The following is a 20,890-nucleotide window of genomic DNA, read 5'->3' on the forward strand; positions in this document are numbered from 1 at the left end:
TTTTGCTGTTCTAGATCCAAACTGTTTGCACCTCCAGTTTTAGGTAGTGTGCACTCTCTAGTCTCCCTCATTAAACATCAAAAGTTGCCGATATGGAATCTGTGGGAAAGCGTACGAAGTGCTTGGCCTAAAAGTATGGCACTGTTTGGAGGTCGTTTTTCAATCACAAGAAGAATGAAATTAGTTGATTCTCATAAATGCCGCGGCATTTTCTCCGTTCCATGAAGATCACGAGGCTCAAGAAGTGTCAATAAATTTTGTACGTTTCGAATTTTAGGTATGGAGCAATTGTCTGTATAAAGCGTAGGCCGGGAGGAAAGAAGTATTTGCTACGCAGGCATTACCTCCTAAAAGGAGCTCCAACAGTATACAACTAACGGTTCGTGAGATGTGAATGAATGGTGCACCTAAATTCATGTGCCAACTGCTTATTTTCTCTATGTCATCTCTTCCACTGGCACATGGAAAATCTGAATGAGGTAGCAGAAGTACGTTCAGTTTCTCCTCCCAAGCTCTTTTTCCAGTGCTGGATGTCATTCTGCTGCAAGCAAGTTAGCAGTTCCTGAAATTTTTTAAAAATGCATAAAAATTAATTAAAATTTAAAAAAACTAAAAGATTCAAAATAACAGTTAGAAGCTGGCACATGGCACCTTAAATCGGTCGCCATGTCAAACTGGTTTTGGGACGGATTCAGGACGGTTCTGACAACATTGGACATGACAGAGAAAACAAAGTAAATACAGATCCTTCTAAACTAGGGTGATAAAGTTGGGGTCGTCCTCTCTCGTTACATTAACCGCAGACAAGAGTTGATGCAGTTCTATACGTCAACATATCTAAACCGAATAATTGCATGAAGAAAGAATAGAAGATAGATGAATTTTATGTGCAGATCTCAGATAGATTCGTATGGGCGTACGTGTAAAAGAGTTGTGGAGCTACATACAGGCCAGAGCGGCAGTGCAGTTGCAAGGACCAGAAATTTGTCGGCAGACTGGTCAGGTCCAGGGTGATCGATGCCCATCCCGCATCTTTCTGCCCCGTCTTGAACCCAACTCCTAAACGCAGTATTGGGAAGAACTTTTATCTTAGCAGCAGCCTGTCAACCCCATCTTTCCCAACCTCTTAGTTGTTGTGGCTCGATTTCATTCAATTTTCAAGTTCTGAACAGAAAGTGTCGACACAAACAAGTATAAAACCAAATTCGGCCGTTTGTTTGATGGGATTAAAGTCCATCAGAATCATAGTGAACTGGATTTCTCCTTGGAAAACATAGAGCAGACATAATTGAACTTGGAAAGTCTAGCTTGTTGATCCCCCATGGGAGAAAGCAGAAATTGCCGTCTAAATGAGTGTCATAATAAGCAATGGTAAATGTACACCTCCACATAGGTGGTTGGGACGATCACAGAATTATTTTGGTAGGTCGATAGGAATTATCGTAAAGTACCTTGATGCTCAAACCGAGTTTCGACAGGCATTCGGCAGAACGTGAACAGGCAAGACACTCGTTCAACAGTCCGTAATCACAGAGAACCTAATGAAATGTATTAATTAAGGAGAGTTGCAAGTGTAAACACTGGAAGATCCAGACCATGCTCTGTTTTTCCAATATTTGAAAATTAACGACAAAGGAATAGGAAAAGGAACCAAAAGGCAAACATGAGAAATCAACTGGTAGGTACTACACATATCACATGTAAAACGGAATAGGGATTTACTTCCCATTCTCCATGCCTATTGATGATCTTCAGCAGGCTTCATCAGCACCAGCGATAAAAAGCCGACGGGATCGGGGGAGAGGGGTTTTCGAAAATCGAATCGGACTACCAATTTATTTATTGCTCCAGTTCCCACCACTTCTGACTCCCAATCTGCGATCCCAATTAGGGGAAAACTTAAGTACAAGTTGACGTCGACTTGGTGTACCTATTGAACGAGCGAAGACTGATGGAGCATCAAATTTTCATGAAAAGCAAGCTGCGACAGCTTGATTAAATTTTGATCCAATTAGCCCCACTTCTTCACATCCTTAAGAGCTCTCTCTCTCTCTCTCTCTCTACCACTTCCCGAAAATCAGAAATACAATACATTCGATATATGTACATGCTACAAACCAGTTACAGTACAGGGGCAAAACACAGCAGCATCCATTTGCAAGCCGCCATATTCTCTCCGAAGTGTTTATAAACAGCTTAATCACTTCTGCCCATGTACAAAAACTAAATCTGGACGGAAGCACAACGTGTTGGACACTCCACAATCGAACCAATTGGCCAGCGGCGGTAGTACTAGTCATCATCAACTGCAAAGTTGGGTTCAGCTGGCTTTGGAAGCTTGATGAGTGGAGACCTGGCCAACAACTTAGTCTTGCGTGCTGTACGGAGTGCACGAAGTGCATTGGCAGCAAACCTGGAAGCATAAATGGTAGCTCCAAGGCTTGGTGAATTGCCACCACCTCCATTCTCAGCAAGTGCTGCCTGCAACTTGTCTTCCTCCCTGTGCAATGACTCCTCAAGCTTCTTTTTGCCGTATCGGCGCCATGCAGCCTGGATAAAGCAAGCTGCCCAGGTCCTCCACTGTTGTGAGTAAAATCTGAAGGTGTGCCTGAGCTGCTTGCTGTGAAGCCGCCGAAATTGCTTGGCTACAAACCTAAGATCATCTGAAGTGAGTGCAAATGCCTCAACTTCAGAAAGTGCTCTTACAGTTCTGGTAGAGGATGGGAGGCTCGCCGAAGGGTTTGGATCTAGGGCCCAAGTAAGAAGTTCTTCCCCGCAGAAATCACCCTCTTTGAGGAAATCAGAATTGAAAAACCCAGTTCGTCCTCCATTTGTCGTTACACTCTCAAGCTTTCCTCTCATGATAAATAACATTTCATCTACAGGATCACCTTCCCGGACAATGTAACTGTCCTCCGTGTGCAGGGACGGCTTCAGGCGGTCACACATGGCATCCAAAAGTTGGTCATCCATATTTTTAAACATCGGAACCTGCAATAAAGCAAATATTAAGGATAAGCAAGATAGGGGAAGAGAAACTACAATAAAGATGGGATACGCATGATGCCTAATTAGAAGAAAAGGAAGCTGCATTTCACTTACGAAGGGAGGAATAGCAAAACGTTAAAATTTTCCTTTTTCATCCTGCAACTATATTTTATTATAACATGACAGAATACACCACTCATTTGACAAAAGTTTAGTTCTTGCAGTGTCACGAATATCGCCACCAGCAAATGTCATTACTAGCAGCTCCAGAATGCAAATCTCTTTCATTCTCTCTCCCTCTCTCAACCACATACACAAGAACTATCGTAGTTAATTTGCAAAATGCAGTATCCACACTTGCTTGCAAAAAGTAATGCCCTCACAAAAAGGTTCTTGTTCGTGTGTTGGTTACCTACTCATCAATATCGAACAAACAACATGGTAGTAGTCTACTAGATGCCCCATTTGACGAGATCAAACTCCTCTACTTCTCATCCAGCCAATGGTTGTACATCCACTAGAAAAACAAGAGCAGAAATAAACGTGCATGAAGGGGTGGGGGAGGGGGAGGAAGAGGGACAAAGAAGGAGAAAGCGAGATGGCCCAAACAGTAAGTTAAAATCTTGAGCTCCAATATCTTTTACAGTTTTTCTTTTCACTATTTTTTTTCATTCTTTTCGTTTGTGTTGCTAACCAAACATACTTTTTTCCAAATATTTATTTTTAAAATATAGGAAAGAATAATGCATTATCCAAATGCTCTTAAGATCTCTAAAAATCTGGTGCCAGAATCAAGATACTATATCCGAAAGGGAGAAAAAAAAGGCTTATCAAGGTGCAAGGGTTGAAACAACGCAGAACATGTTAATGGCATTTGAAACAAAGGCAAGAGGTCCATTTCAGTGCCTAACGTTTCAAAACAAGTTGAATCCAGAAGACAATTCCTGTTTAGATTAGTCCATAAATGGGAAGAGAAGCAAACAGAGAAAAACGTGGCCAGTTACCATATCCCAAAAATTATTAAATTTTCATAGAAACAAAAATACGTAAAAGGAATTAGTAACGATAAAAGAAGACCAACCCGCACGAGTAGTGCTAAGCAAAGATGTCGTTTGATATCCCTTCTGAGGTCCCTCGGAAGGTTCCTGATCAAATCTTCTTCATTAACACCTCTAAATTCCAGCCATTTGTACTGATCATACCGGCGAATACGTTCCCTCAGGCTTTCAGGGAGCATTCGATGGGACATCCATTGCTCTGCATCACGCCGTTTCACCCTCATCTCTTCTAACCTCAGAGTAGCAGATTGCAGATACGTCTGGTTTACAGCAGGTAGACAGACAACATGAAGAAGAAAATATCATATGGGATCACAAAACAAAACCATGATTTGTTTCCATAATGGAATAAACACAGTAAATAATTTAGTGGCACCTGCCAAACTTATAGACTGCAAATCTAAGCCAATATTTCTTTATGTGTAACATTTGATAATAGATTTAGAACTGCACAATTTTATGGTTGCAAGAGACAAAAGCTCTTCCCTGTGTGCCATATCAAGTCTGCTTTTCATTTTCATTGAAATATCAACAGAATTGCCTCTCATTTAGTAAAACAATCAGAAATTTAGTACCTATGGCTATATACAACAAAAAGTCAGGATACCATGCAAATACTAAGAATGTCAAGTCTTCTGCTGTCAATATCCCTGCTATGCTGAAGGTTAATGTCCTTATGCATATCACAGAGAATACTTATATGCACATCATTTTTCAGGTGTCAACTGTCAATAGATACTCATGGATGCAAAGAAAATGGATGAAAATTTTGGGAGGGACCCACTAGTGAATAAATCTACAACTATTTCCATGTTAGCAACTAGTTCAAATCATCCTAAAGATGCCAAAGTTCAACCAAAAGACCTGATTCGCAGGAATGCCAAAGTTCAACCAAATCATCTCTCTCTCTCTCTCTCTCTCTCTCTCTCTCTCTCTCTCTCTCTCTCTCTACACGCACACAGAGAGAGTTTTCCAAGGTAAACAAAGAATAGGGTAAGGACGAGAAAACAAGAACAAAAAAAGGGAAAACAGTCATGATCACTGCCACAGGTTCACGTGCAAGTACAGATGCCAGTGCATAGTGTTTCGAAAAGCATGGGTGCAGGATATAGCCGTATGTGTGTATAACTGTATATATATCAACAGTAAGAATGTTAAGGACAAACCCATATATTTATTATTTATATTCATAAAATATAAATTGCCAAACTAAAATACCAAAATGGACAAAAACTTACAACTTATCATTTTGCTGTCCTGCACCTGCACAACAGTGGTGTAGCACCATTCCAGGTATTTTAGGCAAAGACAGTTTACACAAAAATTGTGCTCCTATCATGATACTATGGTGCATCTTTTGGCTTCTAATATATGTCTCTTTCTGAGGTGCACATGCTGCACTTTCAAAAATTTTAAATACATGCTCCCGTTGCTGTGTAGAGGGGATATAACAGAGAAATAGGAACTTAAGGGTAAAATTGGATCTATCAAAAAGGGTAAACACCAGAAGAATAAGGATTTAAAGCTGAAAACTTAAGGAAGAAAGATCCAGTTCCCCTTGGAGAAAAAACCAAGATTGAAATCTCGAGAAGCTAGGCTTCCACGGGAGAAAAATGGTCTGACTGCAACTCCTCTCTTTTCTATTGGTTGCAAAGTCCCTTTGCCAAATGTGATGAAGAAGCAGAAAGGATGAAGGAAAAGGCAAAATAGAGGAGGAAGGAAGAAAAGAAGAAGAAGAAGAAACTGCTTCCTTTGGATTCCTTGCAAACCTTTTTCTGTTTATGTTTTCATCATTAAGTCTGTGCTTGGAATTTCATAAACTTCTACTGTTAATGTTTGACAGTCACAAGAACTGTCAGAAGAAACCCAGTCATAATGTTGATACCCTGTTTTATTTTTACCTGAATTTGAAGATATTTTCCTTTTCTCGTTGGAAGTTCCTGAGATTTTCCAGTAGGAGGAAAATTTAAAAACTCCAAGAACAATATTTATGACACTGCTATATACATTCACATATATGTGCACAGAAACTAGATCCTCATTGTCACTCTCCTCAACTTTCTTCTATTAAATCACATTCGATATGAGAGAGAGAGAACTTACATCCCTTAAAAGATTAAGCTGCAGGTCACATTACACAGCATAAATCCATGTCAAAGAGGAAAAACAAGAAACTCAACTGTATAAGTGCATTACTTTGTTATTATCCATAAAAAGACAAAATATTTCTTTAATCAAGCATTGGTTATATCAGCTGCTTCCTAGGACAAATATTTATCTTCAGTCAACTGCCCTCTTTACACTTCAGGAATATGAATAGGTACACTCTGGACATACAAAACTTCATTCTCCTACTACCAGTGCATAGGAGTAAACTACTTCACTCTCCTCTTGCCAGTGTTTTACAATGTAAATAAATTAAATAGTTAATGTATTAGAGGCACTAAAAATTTGTAGGTAGGAACTATTGGAGCAGCTATGAAAGTGAAGGCCAAGACATCAACCATTTGCCACAAAAAGATATAACATGAAGAACGCAGGCACATTTCTATTTGGGAAAATGTTCACAGAGAAGCGCCTAATCAGAAAGAAGCAAGCCTATACATCATATACAAACAGCAACACCAAAACCATATTCAAAAGTAAACATGCAGGTTTCCAAGCATGTGCATAATCACATACAGCATAACCATATAACATGCAATGAAATGAGCCTCAATGCTGAAAATACACAAACAGGAGAGCTTAGTAGGTACCTGCATATTCCCAATGAGAAGAGCAAACAAGACTAAGCCAGAGATTGATATGAACACCGCAAAACAAATCTCCCAAATGTAAGTGCTAGTTTTCAAATTTTGGCCCAGAGAACTGCAAAAGAAAAAAGAGCAAGTCTTTCACAAGTTAACTCCAACAAAGGCAACATAGGTACATAACAGAGGCCATATGTGAAAAATTATCCATCAAAAATGTGTTCCAGTTCTTTTCCTCCAGTATGGGCTTTCCATTTTCTCTTTAGAGAAAAGTTCAAAGTTCAAACATATGTAGTATAGCTGCTACTAAGGTCGAGGCTTATGATCTTATCCAGTTCCTTTGATCAATCAAGTGTGATTGAGCTTGTGCCATCAGCTTGGTAATGAAAAGTACATTAGATCCTGGCCCCTGGGCAGCCCTCTTTTTTGACTAGGCTACAGCACTTCCATAAGGTAGGCCACCTAGACAGGCACCCAAGCTGATCTGCCTAGGCACCAAATAAATGCATTTGAAAAGAAATGGTCTTTTTCCATTTCATTTTTTTTCTTTCTTTCTTCTTCTTTTTCCTTTCTTTTTTCTCTCCCTTTTTTCCTTATTCTCCACTTTCTTTCTTTTACACTTCACATACAGCTACAAGTATATCGTTATGCTGCATATCTGTTGTCCGCTTTATTATTTATATGCTACCACATGTATATCGTTATGTTGTCTACATGTTAACTTCCTGTTATGTTGTGGTGCATGTTCTTATTTTTCATTGATATATATTACTCTATGTCACAGTGGCACGTGGGATATGCCCACGTGCCAGTATCCGTAAGGCGGTACACCAGTAATGGTACGACAGTGGTACATTTGGATTAGTTCCAGATTGGAACTGATCCAAACCATATTTTTTTTATTTTTTATTACATTTTAATCATATTTTTGTTAGTTTATTTATGTTTTATGAGATTATATGTAGAAATCAAAAATTGTCTTAATAATGTTGTTATATAACATATATATATATATATATATATATATATATATATATATATATATATATATATATAAAACACGCACACACACACTCTCTCTTTTGTTTACAGTACCTCCATACCAAGATTTTTTAAAATTGTCGTACCTGCACCCATACCTGTGTGACATGGATATTACTACATACACACTCGTGAACGCAAAGGATTACATGCACACACAAACCCAACACCACACACACTTGTGATTTATTGTAATATGTCCATGTTTGTTTTTGACCTACCTACATTGATTGCCTGATTAATATATGCTTTGTTCAGAATGGGGCTACTTGGGTGAAATGAATCAGTCAGTCAATCAAGTTATGAATTTAACATTGGATGTGACACAGCATGTCCTGGCAGATAGGAAGGACAAAAATGGCTGAAGAAAAATGAAAGCTTCATGCTAAGCTATAAGACCTTTAAAGTTTAAATATAGGATAACAGGATTAGTCAATATAGATAGGTTTCCGCCATCCAATAATATCAGTGTGCAAGGATGCTTTTTGTATCACCATTGCTGCAGTACCTTCATGCTTCTTGGTTGTCATTTAAGAAAATATTGTAATGAAACAGTTTCAACCATATCACATAAATAAAACCATCATAACTTGTAAACTTGAAGTCTTCAGAGGTTCCCAATTATTAGAATTCAGAACAAGTAACACAAACCTCAGATTTTGAAGTCCCCACCAGAAACAGTAAAATAGCTTTTCTGGGAAATTCCTTGATTGGACAACTTGTGCATTCAGAACAGATTGATATATTCCAAAATCAAAAGGACCATTGTCAGCTACAGGGCAACTAACATTAAGGAATGAACCATTGTTTGCTTCATCATGCTTTCCGCAGTATAGTGAAGCAAGATCACAACGATTATCGGAGCGGCAAGCGTCTCGCCAACATGTGTCTTGTCGTTCAATAGCAAGTAAATAATAGAATGCTCCAATCACCTGAGAGAACATAACCATAAGCTGTACAGGAGAACAACGATCTAGAAGTAGAACTCACTTCTATCAGAGCACATGTAGCCCTAGCCAGTGTCAGATTATCAAGGCATTATTTCTTTAAGCACTAGTGACTAAAAGAAAATTATAAAACTTGCACATAAGCATTTATAGTTGACAGAAGGATAATCATAGAAAGCAACAAAGCCTAAACCATCAGATAGAATATATTAAGGAAACCAAACTACAGGATATGCAACCATGTAGTCCATATCCAATTAAATAACTGACTGTATCAAAACAATGTGAAGGCACATGAACATGAATAATTCCATGTTTAGCTGAAGCATAAACTTACAAACACCCGTCAGTTTTCAAAATGCATGATAGCACTATAAAGATACAAACACCAATATTTTGCTGACAGCTACAAACTACCCAATTTCCATGCATCCAAAGATAGGATGTTTTTCTTAATTTTCTAGCATCTCTCACCATTTTCCTCATTCTTATCTGTGCTCATAATATACATGAAGGTTCATTTGTCTTCAGCAAAAAAAAGTTGATTCTCATTGTTGCCATGCCACTAGTTGATCTTTCACAACTTTTAATGATCCTCATGACCGATCTCATTTTGCACCAGCCCCTGAATGATGCTAAAATCATCATTGAAAAAAGATATATATGTGTGTGTGTGTGTGTGACAGTTTTATTTAATTTACAAAAGGTAATTTCCCAGGAAAAACACATATTTTATAATTGAATACAGAATTAAGATGAACATAATTTTGTTGCTTATTTTGATGTAACCACATGGTTCCCAAATTTTTTATTATGACCACATTTTCCATTCCCCAATGTTAACATGAAAATATGTAAAGCATAATATATTTAAGTTATCACATTATTCATATTATTTTGCCATTGTGAAAACCATATTTAAAAGCTAAGTTGTCATGCTCATATAAAGCTATTCCCTGAAAACTTGCAGTTACTGATATGAACAGAATATATAAAGTATCAGACGAGCATGTACCCATAAACACACATCTACAGACCTCTGTGTGTGCGCATGCACACACACACACACACACATGTGAGAGAGAGAGAGAGAGATTTGAAATCTGTGTAAAAGATTTTCTGAAAACTTTGAAGGGAAGATGAAGAAAAAGCATGATCAATAAGAAAAAATTACTTTCTTCTTTCAGAATCCTCAAAATCTCTTGAAAGTTCCATTCAAAAGCCCCATGTTTTCAAGATAAACCCAAGATCTCTTCACAGACAGAACAACATTAACGGCTCTTTATCAGGACTAAAAAAACACTATTATTTGGAATAGCTTGTGTTTAAAGCAATGTTGTAAAAAGCGTATCGTAAGCCGTATCGGTCTGGCTTTAAGATACACCGTATCGTTTAATATCGTGACGTATCGATATCGTAACCGTATCGTTTTTTTTAATCAGAAAAAAAGGAAAAAAATTTCGAAAAATGCATAAAAAATCAGTAAAAATCAAGATAATATGTTCTTCATAAAAAACATGTTTTACAGAATGGTAGACTTATTATTGCTATAATGTTACGGTTCATCATTCGTAAACATCAAAATTCATAACAATATCAATCTAGAAAGCACAACAAGCCAACAATTACATAATGTATATCATAATTTCATAACCATAGATTCATAAATCATAAGGTCCATAAGTCTATGAGATACCACATCAAAAAACAAGTTTTAAATGTTATGTATTACATCACAAGATGATAACGAAGTTGTGAAAATGTGCAATGTCAATACATATAAAATAAAAGCACCCTCGACTCTCATTCATAATCTCCATCACGTTCATTCTCATCCTCATCTCCATCTTCTTCTTCATCTTCATCTTCATCTTCATGATTTCAAAAAACTCCTTTCCGCCCAACGGGAATCAGCCACCCATGCACAAATCCATGGTTTAATCGATGATTTCACGGTGGAAATCGATGATTTCCCTCCAAGGCGGCACAATCTCTAGGTTAGAAATGAAGAAGGGGCGGGGTTTTATAAAGTAAACTCGAAAAAGGGGGGTTCGGGCCCCCTTTTTCTGAACTCAGCCTGTATCGTACGATACAGGCACGATACACCCCTATTTACGATACAGGGGTGTATTGTATCGTATTTTGTAAACGATACGATATGTATCGTACGACACGTACAACACTGGTTTAAGACAGCAAACACTAATAATCATTACGACACAAAAGAAATGGGAAAATAGATATCTATTGGGCAAGCTAAAAAATCCACTGCAGCCAATTATGAAGAATGCAGAGCAAACAGTAGATGAAACAATGTGGAGACGAAAAGAAAGCACATGCACATCTAAGTCAATAAAACTTACATGGCTTGCAAGCATGTAAAGCAACAGATTGACAGCAGCACCAGCCCATGCAGTTTCTGTTATTATGCCTGTGGTACTTATGACACCATTGTACAATGGAATTATGCGGACTAGTCTAGGTATGTACTGCAAGAGAATAACAAACCGCAATGCATTTTTTGTGTACAGAGGAGCAGAGCCCCTCAACTTGGGTATTATGCCTAAGATAATCACCTGCAAAACAAACCCAAACAATGAGTAATAACATAAATGCCCTTAACGAAGAACATCAAAGAAATCCTGGCACAAATATTGCAAAAAGTTCATGCAGTTGTTGGCACAGCAATGAGAAATATTATGAGTACTTGTGCATCTAAGGAGTTCTAAGTTTTCTCATGCTGCAGATAATCGAGATCAGCACAAAACCTAGTAGCCACAGAAGAGTATCAACAGTAAGTAGTGCTACATAAATCTCATAATATAACAAAAATTTTTCTGTGAAATAGACATCAGGTTCTTGTAGCAACTACATTGATCTCATTGTAGACGGCATTAGAATAGCAAAAGTTAGTTAAACAGACCTTCAGTTCTTGTTGCAATTACATCGCAATGCACTTGGTACAGATTAAGAGCGTGAAAGACATCATGTGCTTGTACTTTCTAAGATCCAAATGCTTGAGCAAATTTTGCACACACAGACATACACATACTACATATATACAAGAATAACAAACGTATAATCCTATGTAACACGGGTAGTACCAGTACCGTACCGGTATGACACCGGTACGGGTACGGCGTCGGGTACGGCCTGGGTGCGGCGTTGACAGTGTCGGGTACGGTCAAAGTACCCAAGGTCAAATCCGACTATTTTCAGACTCGGTCAAAGTTGACCGAGTCCAAAATCGTCCATTGCACGTTTTAAAAAACCATTTTTTCCCTCTCTCTCGCACGATGCCTTTGCCCTCTTGCCTCACCCCCCTCACCCCTCTCGTCCCTTGCCTTCTCGCCCTTTCACTCCTCTTGCCTCTCTCATCCTCTCACCTCTCCTCCCCTTGCCCCTCTCATTCCTCGCCTTTTCGCCCCTTGAAACTCCCAAAGGACAGAGTTTTTGTCTTGAAATTCTTAGTATCTATAAATTTTGGATCATGATTTAATGATTTATGAATATGCTATTTTGTTTGTAATTTTTTTGATATAAATATATATATTTATTTATTTATTTATTTATTTATTTATTTATTTATATATGTGTGTACGGCCATATCCCCGCACCCAAGTTTTTGGAAAATGATTCGTACCCGTACCCACACCGGTACCCGTACCGGCACCCGTACCTCTGTGACATAGTTATAATCACATTCGCACATGTATTAAGAATCACAAAGGGGACAAAATTCTCTACTAAAATCAACGACAACATGGATACATCATTTGCATATTAAACTCATTTCTTTAGTTTCAATTTTATGATGAAATGAAAACTTAGTAACTGGATCTTGTTCTTGGCTTGACTCAAATTGTTAGATGTTCTAACTGCCTGCAACCAGCCCACCCCGCCCCAAAACCAGAAAAGGTATTAGAGAAGCAACTGAGGGGAAAGAAAGAGAGATTATACAGTTATTCATAGAATGTAGTGTACAAACTACAAAGTAATAGACTATGTTATTCTATGCATCCTTTGGACCGTACCTGGTCAAATATTCACTTAGAAGGATCTAGTCATTCAATGCTAAATCATACACTTTGGATGCTTTTGATAGTTTCTACTTTTATTGACAAGGTTTACCAATTTGACATATAGGAATCATGTCTAGACTACAACAAGTAAACCCCTTACCCAAGTGATAGATTGAGCATTTTTAATGGAAAATCAAAGCATTTATAATAGAACAATAAAGTGTTTATATGACATGAATGATATGCAGACAGTAAGTTCTCCTCCTACTCTTTAGGTCTATGCAGGCAGTAAATCAATGTACATATTGAACAAAAATAGATACCAGTCCAGGTAGTAGATGGGTTTGTGCCCCTTTGGATAATACATGCATTATGATGAATATGTAAGGGCATGCATGAACCCATGTACAATATGAAACGTCACACCTATTAGTACCTGTGGAAGAGGAAGAACGGCTAAGACATCAATGAAGAAGTATGATGATAAATAGCGACTAGCTATAGCCTGCAAATCCTCAACCAGAACTCCTCGCCCAAACACCCGAGATGAAGGTGCAATAAATCCAGTCCGAAATTTGAAGAAAATATGCAGCACATAAAAGATATCAGTGAAGGAGCGCAGCACACAGGCTGTAATTTCCAACTTGTGGTCCACATCCAGGCAGTTTTTGTTCATGACTGGAATATAAAAGAACAAGGGGTCCAGATAGATTGCAAGTACACATGATAGAACAAAAACCTTGTTCCACCTCTGAATAAATTTTCCCTGTGGATCAAATACTTTCTTGCTAGATTCTGATCTCTCAGTGGATAAATCACTTGGAGAACGGAGCTGAAATGACTTCTGAAGCTTCCTTATGCCACCATATCCCCATCTATAACTTCTTTGAATGCTGCTTGATACTGAACTTAACGTTCTTCCAAATCTTCCAAGGAGTGGTTTCTCATCAGAATATGTCCTTTCTGAATTAAAGGATTGCTCTGAACCCAAATCCTGGAACCTGATCAAAACATAATTAGGCTAAGATCATGCTCCTTTTGTGTTTCTAGTAGAGGAGATAAAGGATGAATTTAGTCCAAGGAAACATAAATTATATCGGTAGACAGCTAGCGCAAACAAACATAAAATCTAAGGGGTCAATGTGTTGCTCCCTAATGCAACTGCAAGTGATTACTCCATAACTGCAACTAGACATTTTGAACATGCTATCATCATGAGACCAAAAATATGATAGAAATCTGCTAAAACAAAAAATAGTGGTGGAAGATCTTCTCAAGGCCAACAGTAAAGTTTTGCCAGTTCAAAACTTAGTGTCGTCAGAAATCTGAAGCTGAAATGAGATTTTAAATTTTTAATTAGCATTGTGAAAAATAATAATCTTAACATATGATAAAAATCCAGAGACTGATTGACAGCTTAGTTGAACAATAAGAAAATGTGGAAAGTTAGTGCCTAATGCCCAGAATGAAGCACAACCAAAGATCTGAGTGAAGCATAAAAGTCAGGAACAAGAATTAACTGGCATTAAAACTGGCTGGGCAAGTGAGTTCCAGAAAAAAATTCTGGCAAGCCAGTCACATCTGACTCAAATATAGCCATTGCCTGGATCTAATCGGCACACGTGTCAACTAGAGAAAGAGAAGGAAAAATAAAAGAAGGCACGTGCTTGAGCAGCTGAGCCCTGCAAAAACCAAGGCAAGCCTAGTACCCTGCATTTACACACAGCCCGTTTGACCCCTGGATGTTTGATATGAATCCCAAATGTGCCCATAACAGTAACCTTGTTGACATCATATACAGGTCAAGATCCAAATGACACAGTAGTGTGCACCTCAAGTATGAACATCCATGGATCCATCTAATAGCTGAAAGAATAGCACCCCAAACCATACATATCATAGTAACCTCAGAGCAGTTTTCTTGGTTTTCGTTTGGATTTAAGTTTGGGATAGCTGAGGAAGTAGCACCCCAAACTACATATATATTAACCTCAGAGCAATTTTCTTGGTTTTTGTTCGGATCTAAGTTTTCGATCTGTTCACCTAAACCAGGTTGAATTAAATCCAACAATTTGTAGACCACCTATTTACACCTTTATCATATACTTCCACAGTTTACTCATACCCGGCCTGAAGATACCAAATCAAGTTTGGATATATATAATGAGTGATGCAGATGACATCTACCTTATGCTTAATCCTTTCTTTCTAATGTAAACAATACCAAATTTAGCAATATGTGATGTGTTATGTGCATGACGTCTACATTATGCTTAAGCTTTTCCTGACAACGTATGTTTTATCCAGGCATGACTGCAGAATGTCCAAATTTCGAATTGAATACATGATGAAACAGGCAAGGCTAATTAACTAAACGGAAAAAAAGTCATGTCGATCAAAAAATATCCAAAATTAGAAGTATAAAAGAACCAGCTAGCAGAAACTATATATAAGAAACTAATGGATGCGATAGGCACAGATGAATAAGAGACAGAACATGGTATATCATTTACAGATAAAAACCATCACAAAGCTACCTTGTGCGTGCACTTAAAATTAAGAAGGTACCTCACAAATTTCTCATCCCGGAAATTCATCTCTGTTTAGTGCCACCTAGAACTTCAATCATTGGCAAGTGCAGACGTTGCACAAGTACAAGGTTGCATGACCTTAAGAGGTACCACTCAGCTGTAGTTTTTTCCTTTTCTCTCTCTTGCAGTTTGACCATTAAACACAGCCTTGAACTAAGAGAAACTGGAATTTGTACAAATATTTATCAGACCGCACCAAAATTAATGGGTACCTTTTTGCAAAGAGGAATGATTAAATAACACAAACAAGCAAGACAGAACAAGTAGCAAGGAAAAAGGTGGATATTTGGCACAGTAACTGTATCTCAAAAACAAAATCTAGAAAATAAACTAGTTGGCGTTGCAACATACAAACCTATACTCAAAAATTACAGATTATGTTGTAATCCAGAGACATTAGGATCTTGTTTGAATAAAATAAAAACACCAATCAAAGACAGTAAGCGTATAGTACTATAGTGTAAACTGTAATCTACAGAGATGCTGGTGAAACACTTCACCAGCACATGGTTTTTCGCATTCATCTTGCTGGAGATGAGCTCTTTCACTGCATAGTTGGTACGCTCCGAACGATGAAGCAGCTAAAAGATGACACGAATCAAGGGTTTCCAGATACCCATTATTTCATCTACTTTTTCCAATATTTTCTCATCTGAGACGTCATTGATGAAATTATACTCTAGTAGGTCTCGTTATTCCATCGGAACAGTAAGGCACCATTCTCGTTGTTGTCCTTATGTCCCGATTCCCCTACGATTAGTCCTCGGAAAGAAGGACGTGAAATTATGCTCCGCCGTTGGTGGCCGCAGTATTCTAGCAACGAAATCTTGGATAAGACAGTAAAAGCTAGGTCATTTGCAACAGGACAAAACAAGTGACCAAAATTTGGCAATACCTTGTGAAACCTAGTCCAAAGAGTAAATGAAAGCTAAGCAAAAGAAAAAAAAAAAAAAACCCTCTAATCCCCTAGACATGACCAGCTAAACTACATATAAACCAACCGAAAAGAATAAGGAAAAGAACAAAGCAGAGATTTTAATTCCTGAAGGATAATACTAGGAAAAGGAAAACCCAGCGGCAACGAAAAAAGCTGTTTTGGGGGGAGAGAGAAAGAGAGAGAAGAGAATCTAAAAGCCTAATATCATCCAGCAAAAGCAGAAATCACCAAATCACAGAAAACGGAAGCAGGAAAATAAAAAGATGCGGTTAGGAGGATAAGTCGTCGGCGAAGCCAACAAAACCACCCGGGACGTGCGCAAGACTCATCATCGCCATCGATCATCACCATGATCAACAGCAGTAGAGAGCAGATACGAAACCAAACATATATCGCCTTCTCGGATGGAAGTACAGTTAAACCCTCAATCTGTAGGCAAGAAGCAGAGATAGACAATCACCTTTCAGGCCTCCTGCGTCACGGTCGACGGTATTCTCGCCAGAATACGTAGCACACGGGAGGACCAGAAGGCGTCCGCCGCTACTGCAGCGAACGCTAGCACAACCACGACTACAGGAAGAATCAGACGACGACGACGACTGCCAACACCAAGAAGAACGAAGAGGGGGACGGAAGGTACACGGATATCTCCCAAAGCCATTTCTTTGAATAATTGGAAGAAAAAAAAAATGTGCGTAGGGTGGGGGGAAGCAGGCCCACCGGTCTTCTCATTCCCGCCCTCCCGGTAAAAAACCATGAAGATAAATTCTGACTTAGGCACTACATTCTCGTGATAATTTCAAATATGACCCTCTCCTTCCTCATTTTTTAATCCGGCCAGAGGTTGAGATTTGTTCTTATCTCTTAACTCTACTGAGTAATGACCATGTAAGTTGGGAAGAAGGAAGCGACGATAATGTCCTCATCTTATGTAAATACTGAAGAATATTTTTCGTTTGAAAGATAGTTTTGAAACATGACCAAGAATTTCCGGGTCAACTGACGTTTCCAGATATTAGAAAAAAAAAACAATTGACTCGAATCATGTATTCAGCATTACAGCTAAAATATGGGACTGCAGATGAAAAAACTGCTATAAAAGAACAAAAATTGACTGGAGAAAAAAAAAAAGGCGGGGGAAAGTTTCGAGGGGAACTAACGTTCACAGTTCACACCAGCGCGTTAGCAGCAAGAATCCACGTCGGGTGGGACCCGCGTGTTCTGTGGGCTCCGTTCCCAGACCTGGAAGCAAGCGGGGGAAGAAAGTCCAGAAATAATTGTACCCAGGTAGGACCGAGCCCTCTTGGGTACACGGATCGTATCGCCTTACGGCCGGCCGCAATATCACGCTTTCCCACCTTATAATTCCTACCAACGAAAATTTTTCCCGTGTTTGAAAGTAACCCAGGGGCAATAGCGTCTAGTTTTCACAATGAACTCAATCGCGGGGGGTCAGTCTCCGCTTGCCTGCCTTACTAAGGATTTTTTTAAAGAGCGGATTAATCGATTGAACAACTTATCTGATAAAGTTAAATTCAAATTCAAATTCAAAAAATATATTATGTAATTTAAAATTTAAAATTTTGTTAACCTAATTTTTTTTTTTTTACTTAATTAGGATAGGGCCACGGCGGCCTATGCAGCCCCCTCCCTCCGCCCCTCCACCCAATACGGATTAAATTATAAAATACTGCAAATGTGTCAAAAACGAAAGCTTTCGAAGAAAGATATGGCATTTAAATTCGAGACGACAATATTGAAGGCCATCGATTTTCGCGAGCTCCAACGTGCGGGACGGCGGTGCATGTTTGCCTCCTTTTTGGAAATTGTGAAAGAAAAATGGGGCACGTATTGAAAAAAGTGAAGGCAAGGCTCCCGTTTGATATTATAGTCAAAGAGGTAAGACGTAAATAAAAATTACCCCGTTTAAAACTGGAAGGCATAAACTTCCCTGGGAATTGGAATGTTGGTCCTGGATATTCTCTTTTTAACTTCGGGTCTTATTTAATAGTTTCAAACGCCAGGAACCTTTTGGAGATCCGAAAGATGTGAGCTCACGGATTTCGTGTGCACTGTGGGTTCGATCCAACAATGGATATTTCCCACTCCATTATGTTAAATCGAACCATTATGCTTAAATGGCTAAAGTGACTTAAAACACTAGTCAATATTCAATTTAGTTGTTGAATGAATAAAAAACAATGGCAACCTCTTCATTTTTGTCGTATATGTGTTAAAAAGGAAAAAAGATAAAAAAAGTGATAAGACATATATTATTGTATACTTTTTTTTCATTGTTTTTTTTGTCAACAGTATAAAAATCAAATACGTGCAACATAGCATTTAAGTTCTACCAGATACTAGTAGGAAAATTATATATAAAATAAATAAATAAACAATGGGTGAGAAAAATAGTAATGTGAATATACTATACAACTATTGAATCAATGTTTTTTTTAATTTCACCCATGAGCCTTTTTTGGTCTGAGGCCCATGACGTGGACCAAACCTACAACAAGCCGAGCCCCCACCTACCCATCCAACCTTTATAGGCACGTGCAATTGCCCCCAAGTTATCTTTTGAACTTGCACGATTTGTTGAATTCGATACAGCTTTGATAAGTCTCATTTGGACTTTACTGTTTAATTTTTTTAAATCTTTTCAAACAAATAAACATGCATCTTAGTGTTGTAAACAATGCGTATACATTGTATTGGTACAATTTTATATGAATGGGTAGGTGCAGACTCTTAAGTGTTTAACCCATCAACAATGATCTTAACCGTTGATTTTATACATAAAAAAAATCAAATCAAGTATTTTAGTCGTTTATTATTAATTCACATGCTTCTATCATCCCTTTTCTTTATCAATTATCAAAGTTGACAAAATCAACTCAATGTCACAACCGGTGATGTAAAACGCAATGTCATTTATAATGAGCACAACAAATCATACCTTGCCTTTAAGCACTGTAGTCAACTTGTTCAGTATTTATGTACATAAGTTCCAAGTGTCTAGGGTTGTGGCTCCTTCCACAAAAATGAGATAAAAAAAAGTACACTCCCAATCAAATTAATATATATATATATATGTGTGTGTGTGTGTGACACTAACTATAATAATACAATAAATTTTAAAGACTTGTTTAGATGACATCTTCATAAAAAGCTGTTTTGAAAGAACCGATTTTGTGAAAAAATAGTTTAATAAGTAGTTTATATGTTTAGATGACATATAAGTTTTTTTTTTTTTTTTTTTCATTGCAAGAGTCAAACTATAATTTCAAAATTTTAACTGAAAGCGAAACAAAATTTTTCCAATTTTTGTATATACGACCGAGTTATTCAATCCGTTTTCAAAACAACACTACCAATTGTTTTGAAAGTGCAATTAAATTTGTAAGACAAAATTAATTAATGACTAGAATTGTCAACTAGCTTTATGCTGGACATGAATTTGAAATTAGAAAACCACAAAAGTGGTTTTTCCTGTTACGCCATATATAACCAATTGGATTGTGGCTTAGGTCAAGTCGTTCCCGTCATTAGGACGACTTGACGAGTCTCCCGGGTTCATTGCCTAGTCACAAAAGGACATTGTCAGCCCAAGTGGCTCCGTTCTCGTTGTCCTTCGGGCCACTGGGCAAGACCTGATAAAACCAAGCACTCAACGAAAGCTGACTTAGTGCACATCCTAAATAGCGCTACTACAAGCAAAGCTTTGCCTAAAAAATGTATGATATTGTCATATGATTAAAAATAAAAAATTTGTTGTTAATATGACACATACGCACACACACACATATATATATATATATAAAAAACAGTGATTCCATTATGTTTGATGACCAAAAATTAAAAATCAGTCAATAAAAGCACCATAAACTATTATTGCATCATAACCCATCCTTAATACTCTTGTAATAACTAGTTTTAATGATAAACTATTAATTTTCATTGATCCGACAACATTTGAACCCCAACTCCCCACTTCCCCACGTGTGTGGGGGGGGGAACGAGTAGGACCAGTTGACGAATTCTACAAATTTTGTTGTAAAATCTAATAAAGTGGATGTGTTGTGGCTAAAACTATGAAATTAACATAAATAGTCTGCTTTATAATCATATAGAAAAGATCATCAGCTAAAAATTTTGCGTCGAGTGATTATTATACTCCTACTACAGTTTGAGTTACACACCTAAGAAATGTTATTTTATATGGCTTTGTAATGTTGTGGTCATAAGTCTGACATCAACATTGCATATTTTTCAAACAAATGTAAAAAAAGGCCGAGACCGAACACCGACTGGTCATTTGAAGGCATACGTGTTAAAATATGAAGGAACTGTCGATTTTCGTCAGGAAAAGAAAAATACCAAGAATGAATCTCAATCAAATTGAGCCAAGACACAAAGCTCGGAAGCGGCCGAAATAAAATGTTCATGTTAAATGTTAAGATGTATTAGGTGCGGTAGTTAAAGACGCAATCAAGTCAATTATGCTCAGCACTGTTCTGTTTGACTAGAACATTGGATACTTTTATGCACAGTGA

The 20,890-nt window shown here is 37.8% G+C and overlaps 1 protein-coding gene across 1 annotated transcript; it reads right to left on the reverse strand.

Annotated features, from left to right (window-relative positions):
• Window positions 1–2,073: 2,073 nt before the first annotated feature.
• Window positions 2,074–17,015, reverse strand: LOC116246180 (cyclic nucleotide-gated ion channel 1). Its single transcript, XM_031617916.2, has 8 exons — window positions 16,795–17,015; window positions 15,375–15,560; window positions 13,243–13,807; window positions 11,148–11,360; window positions 8,489–8,769; window positions 6,803–6,914; window positions 4,070–4,306; window positions 2,074–2,991 (listed from the first exon to the last, which is right to left on the reverse strand). The coding sequence occupies exons 2-8, from the start codon at window positions 15,401–15,403 to the stop codon at window positions 2,293–2,295; spliced, it is 2,136 nt and encodes a 711-aa protein (XP_031473776.1). The 5' UTR covers window positions 15,404–15,560; window positions 16,795–17,015; the 3' UTR covers window positions 2,074–2,292.
• Window positions 17,016–20,890: the final 3,875 nt, after the last annotated feature.

Source organism: Nymphaea colorata, chromosome 1 (assembly GCF_008831285.2).
Source record: "Nymphaea colorata isolate Beijing-Zhang1983 chromosome 1, ASM883128v2, whole genome shotgun sequence".
In the NCBI taxonomy this organism is placed as follows: Eukaryota; Viridiplantae; Streptophyta; class Magnoliopsida; order Nymphaeales; family Nymphaeaceae; genus Nymphaea; species Nymphaea colorata.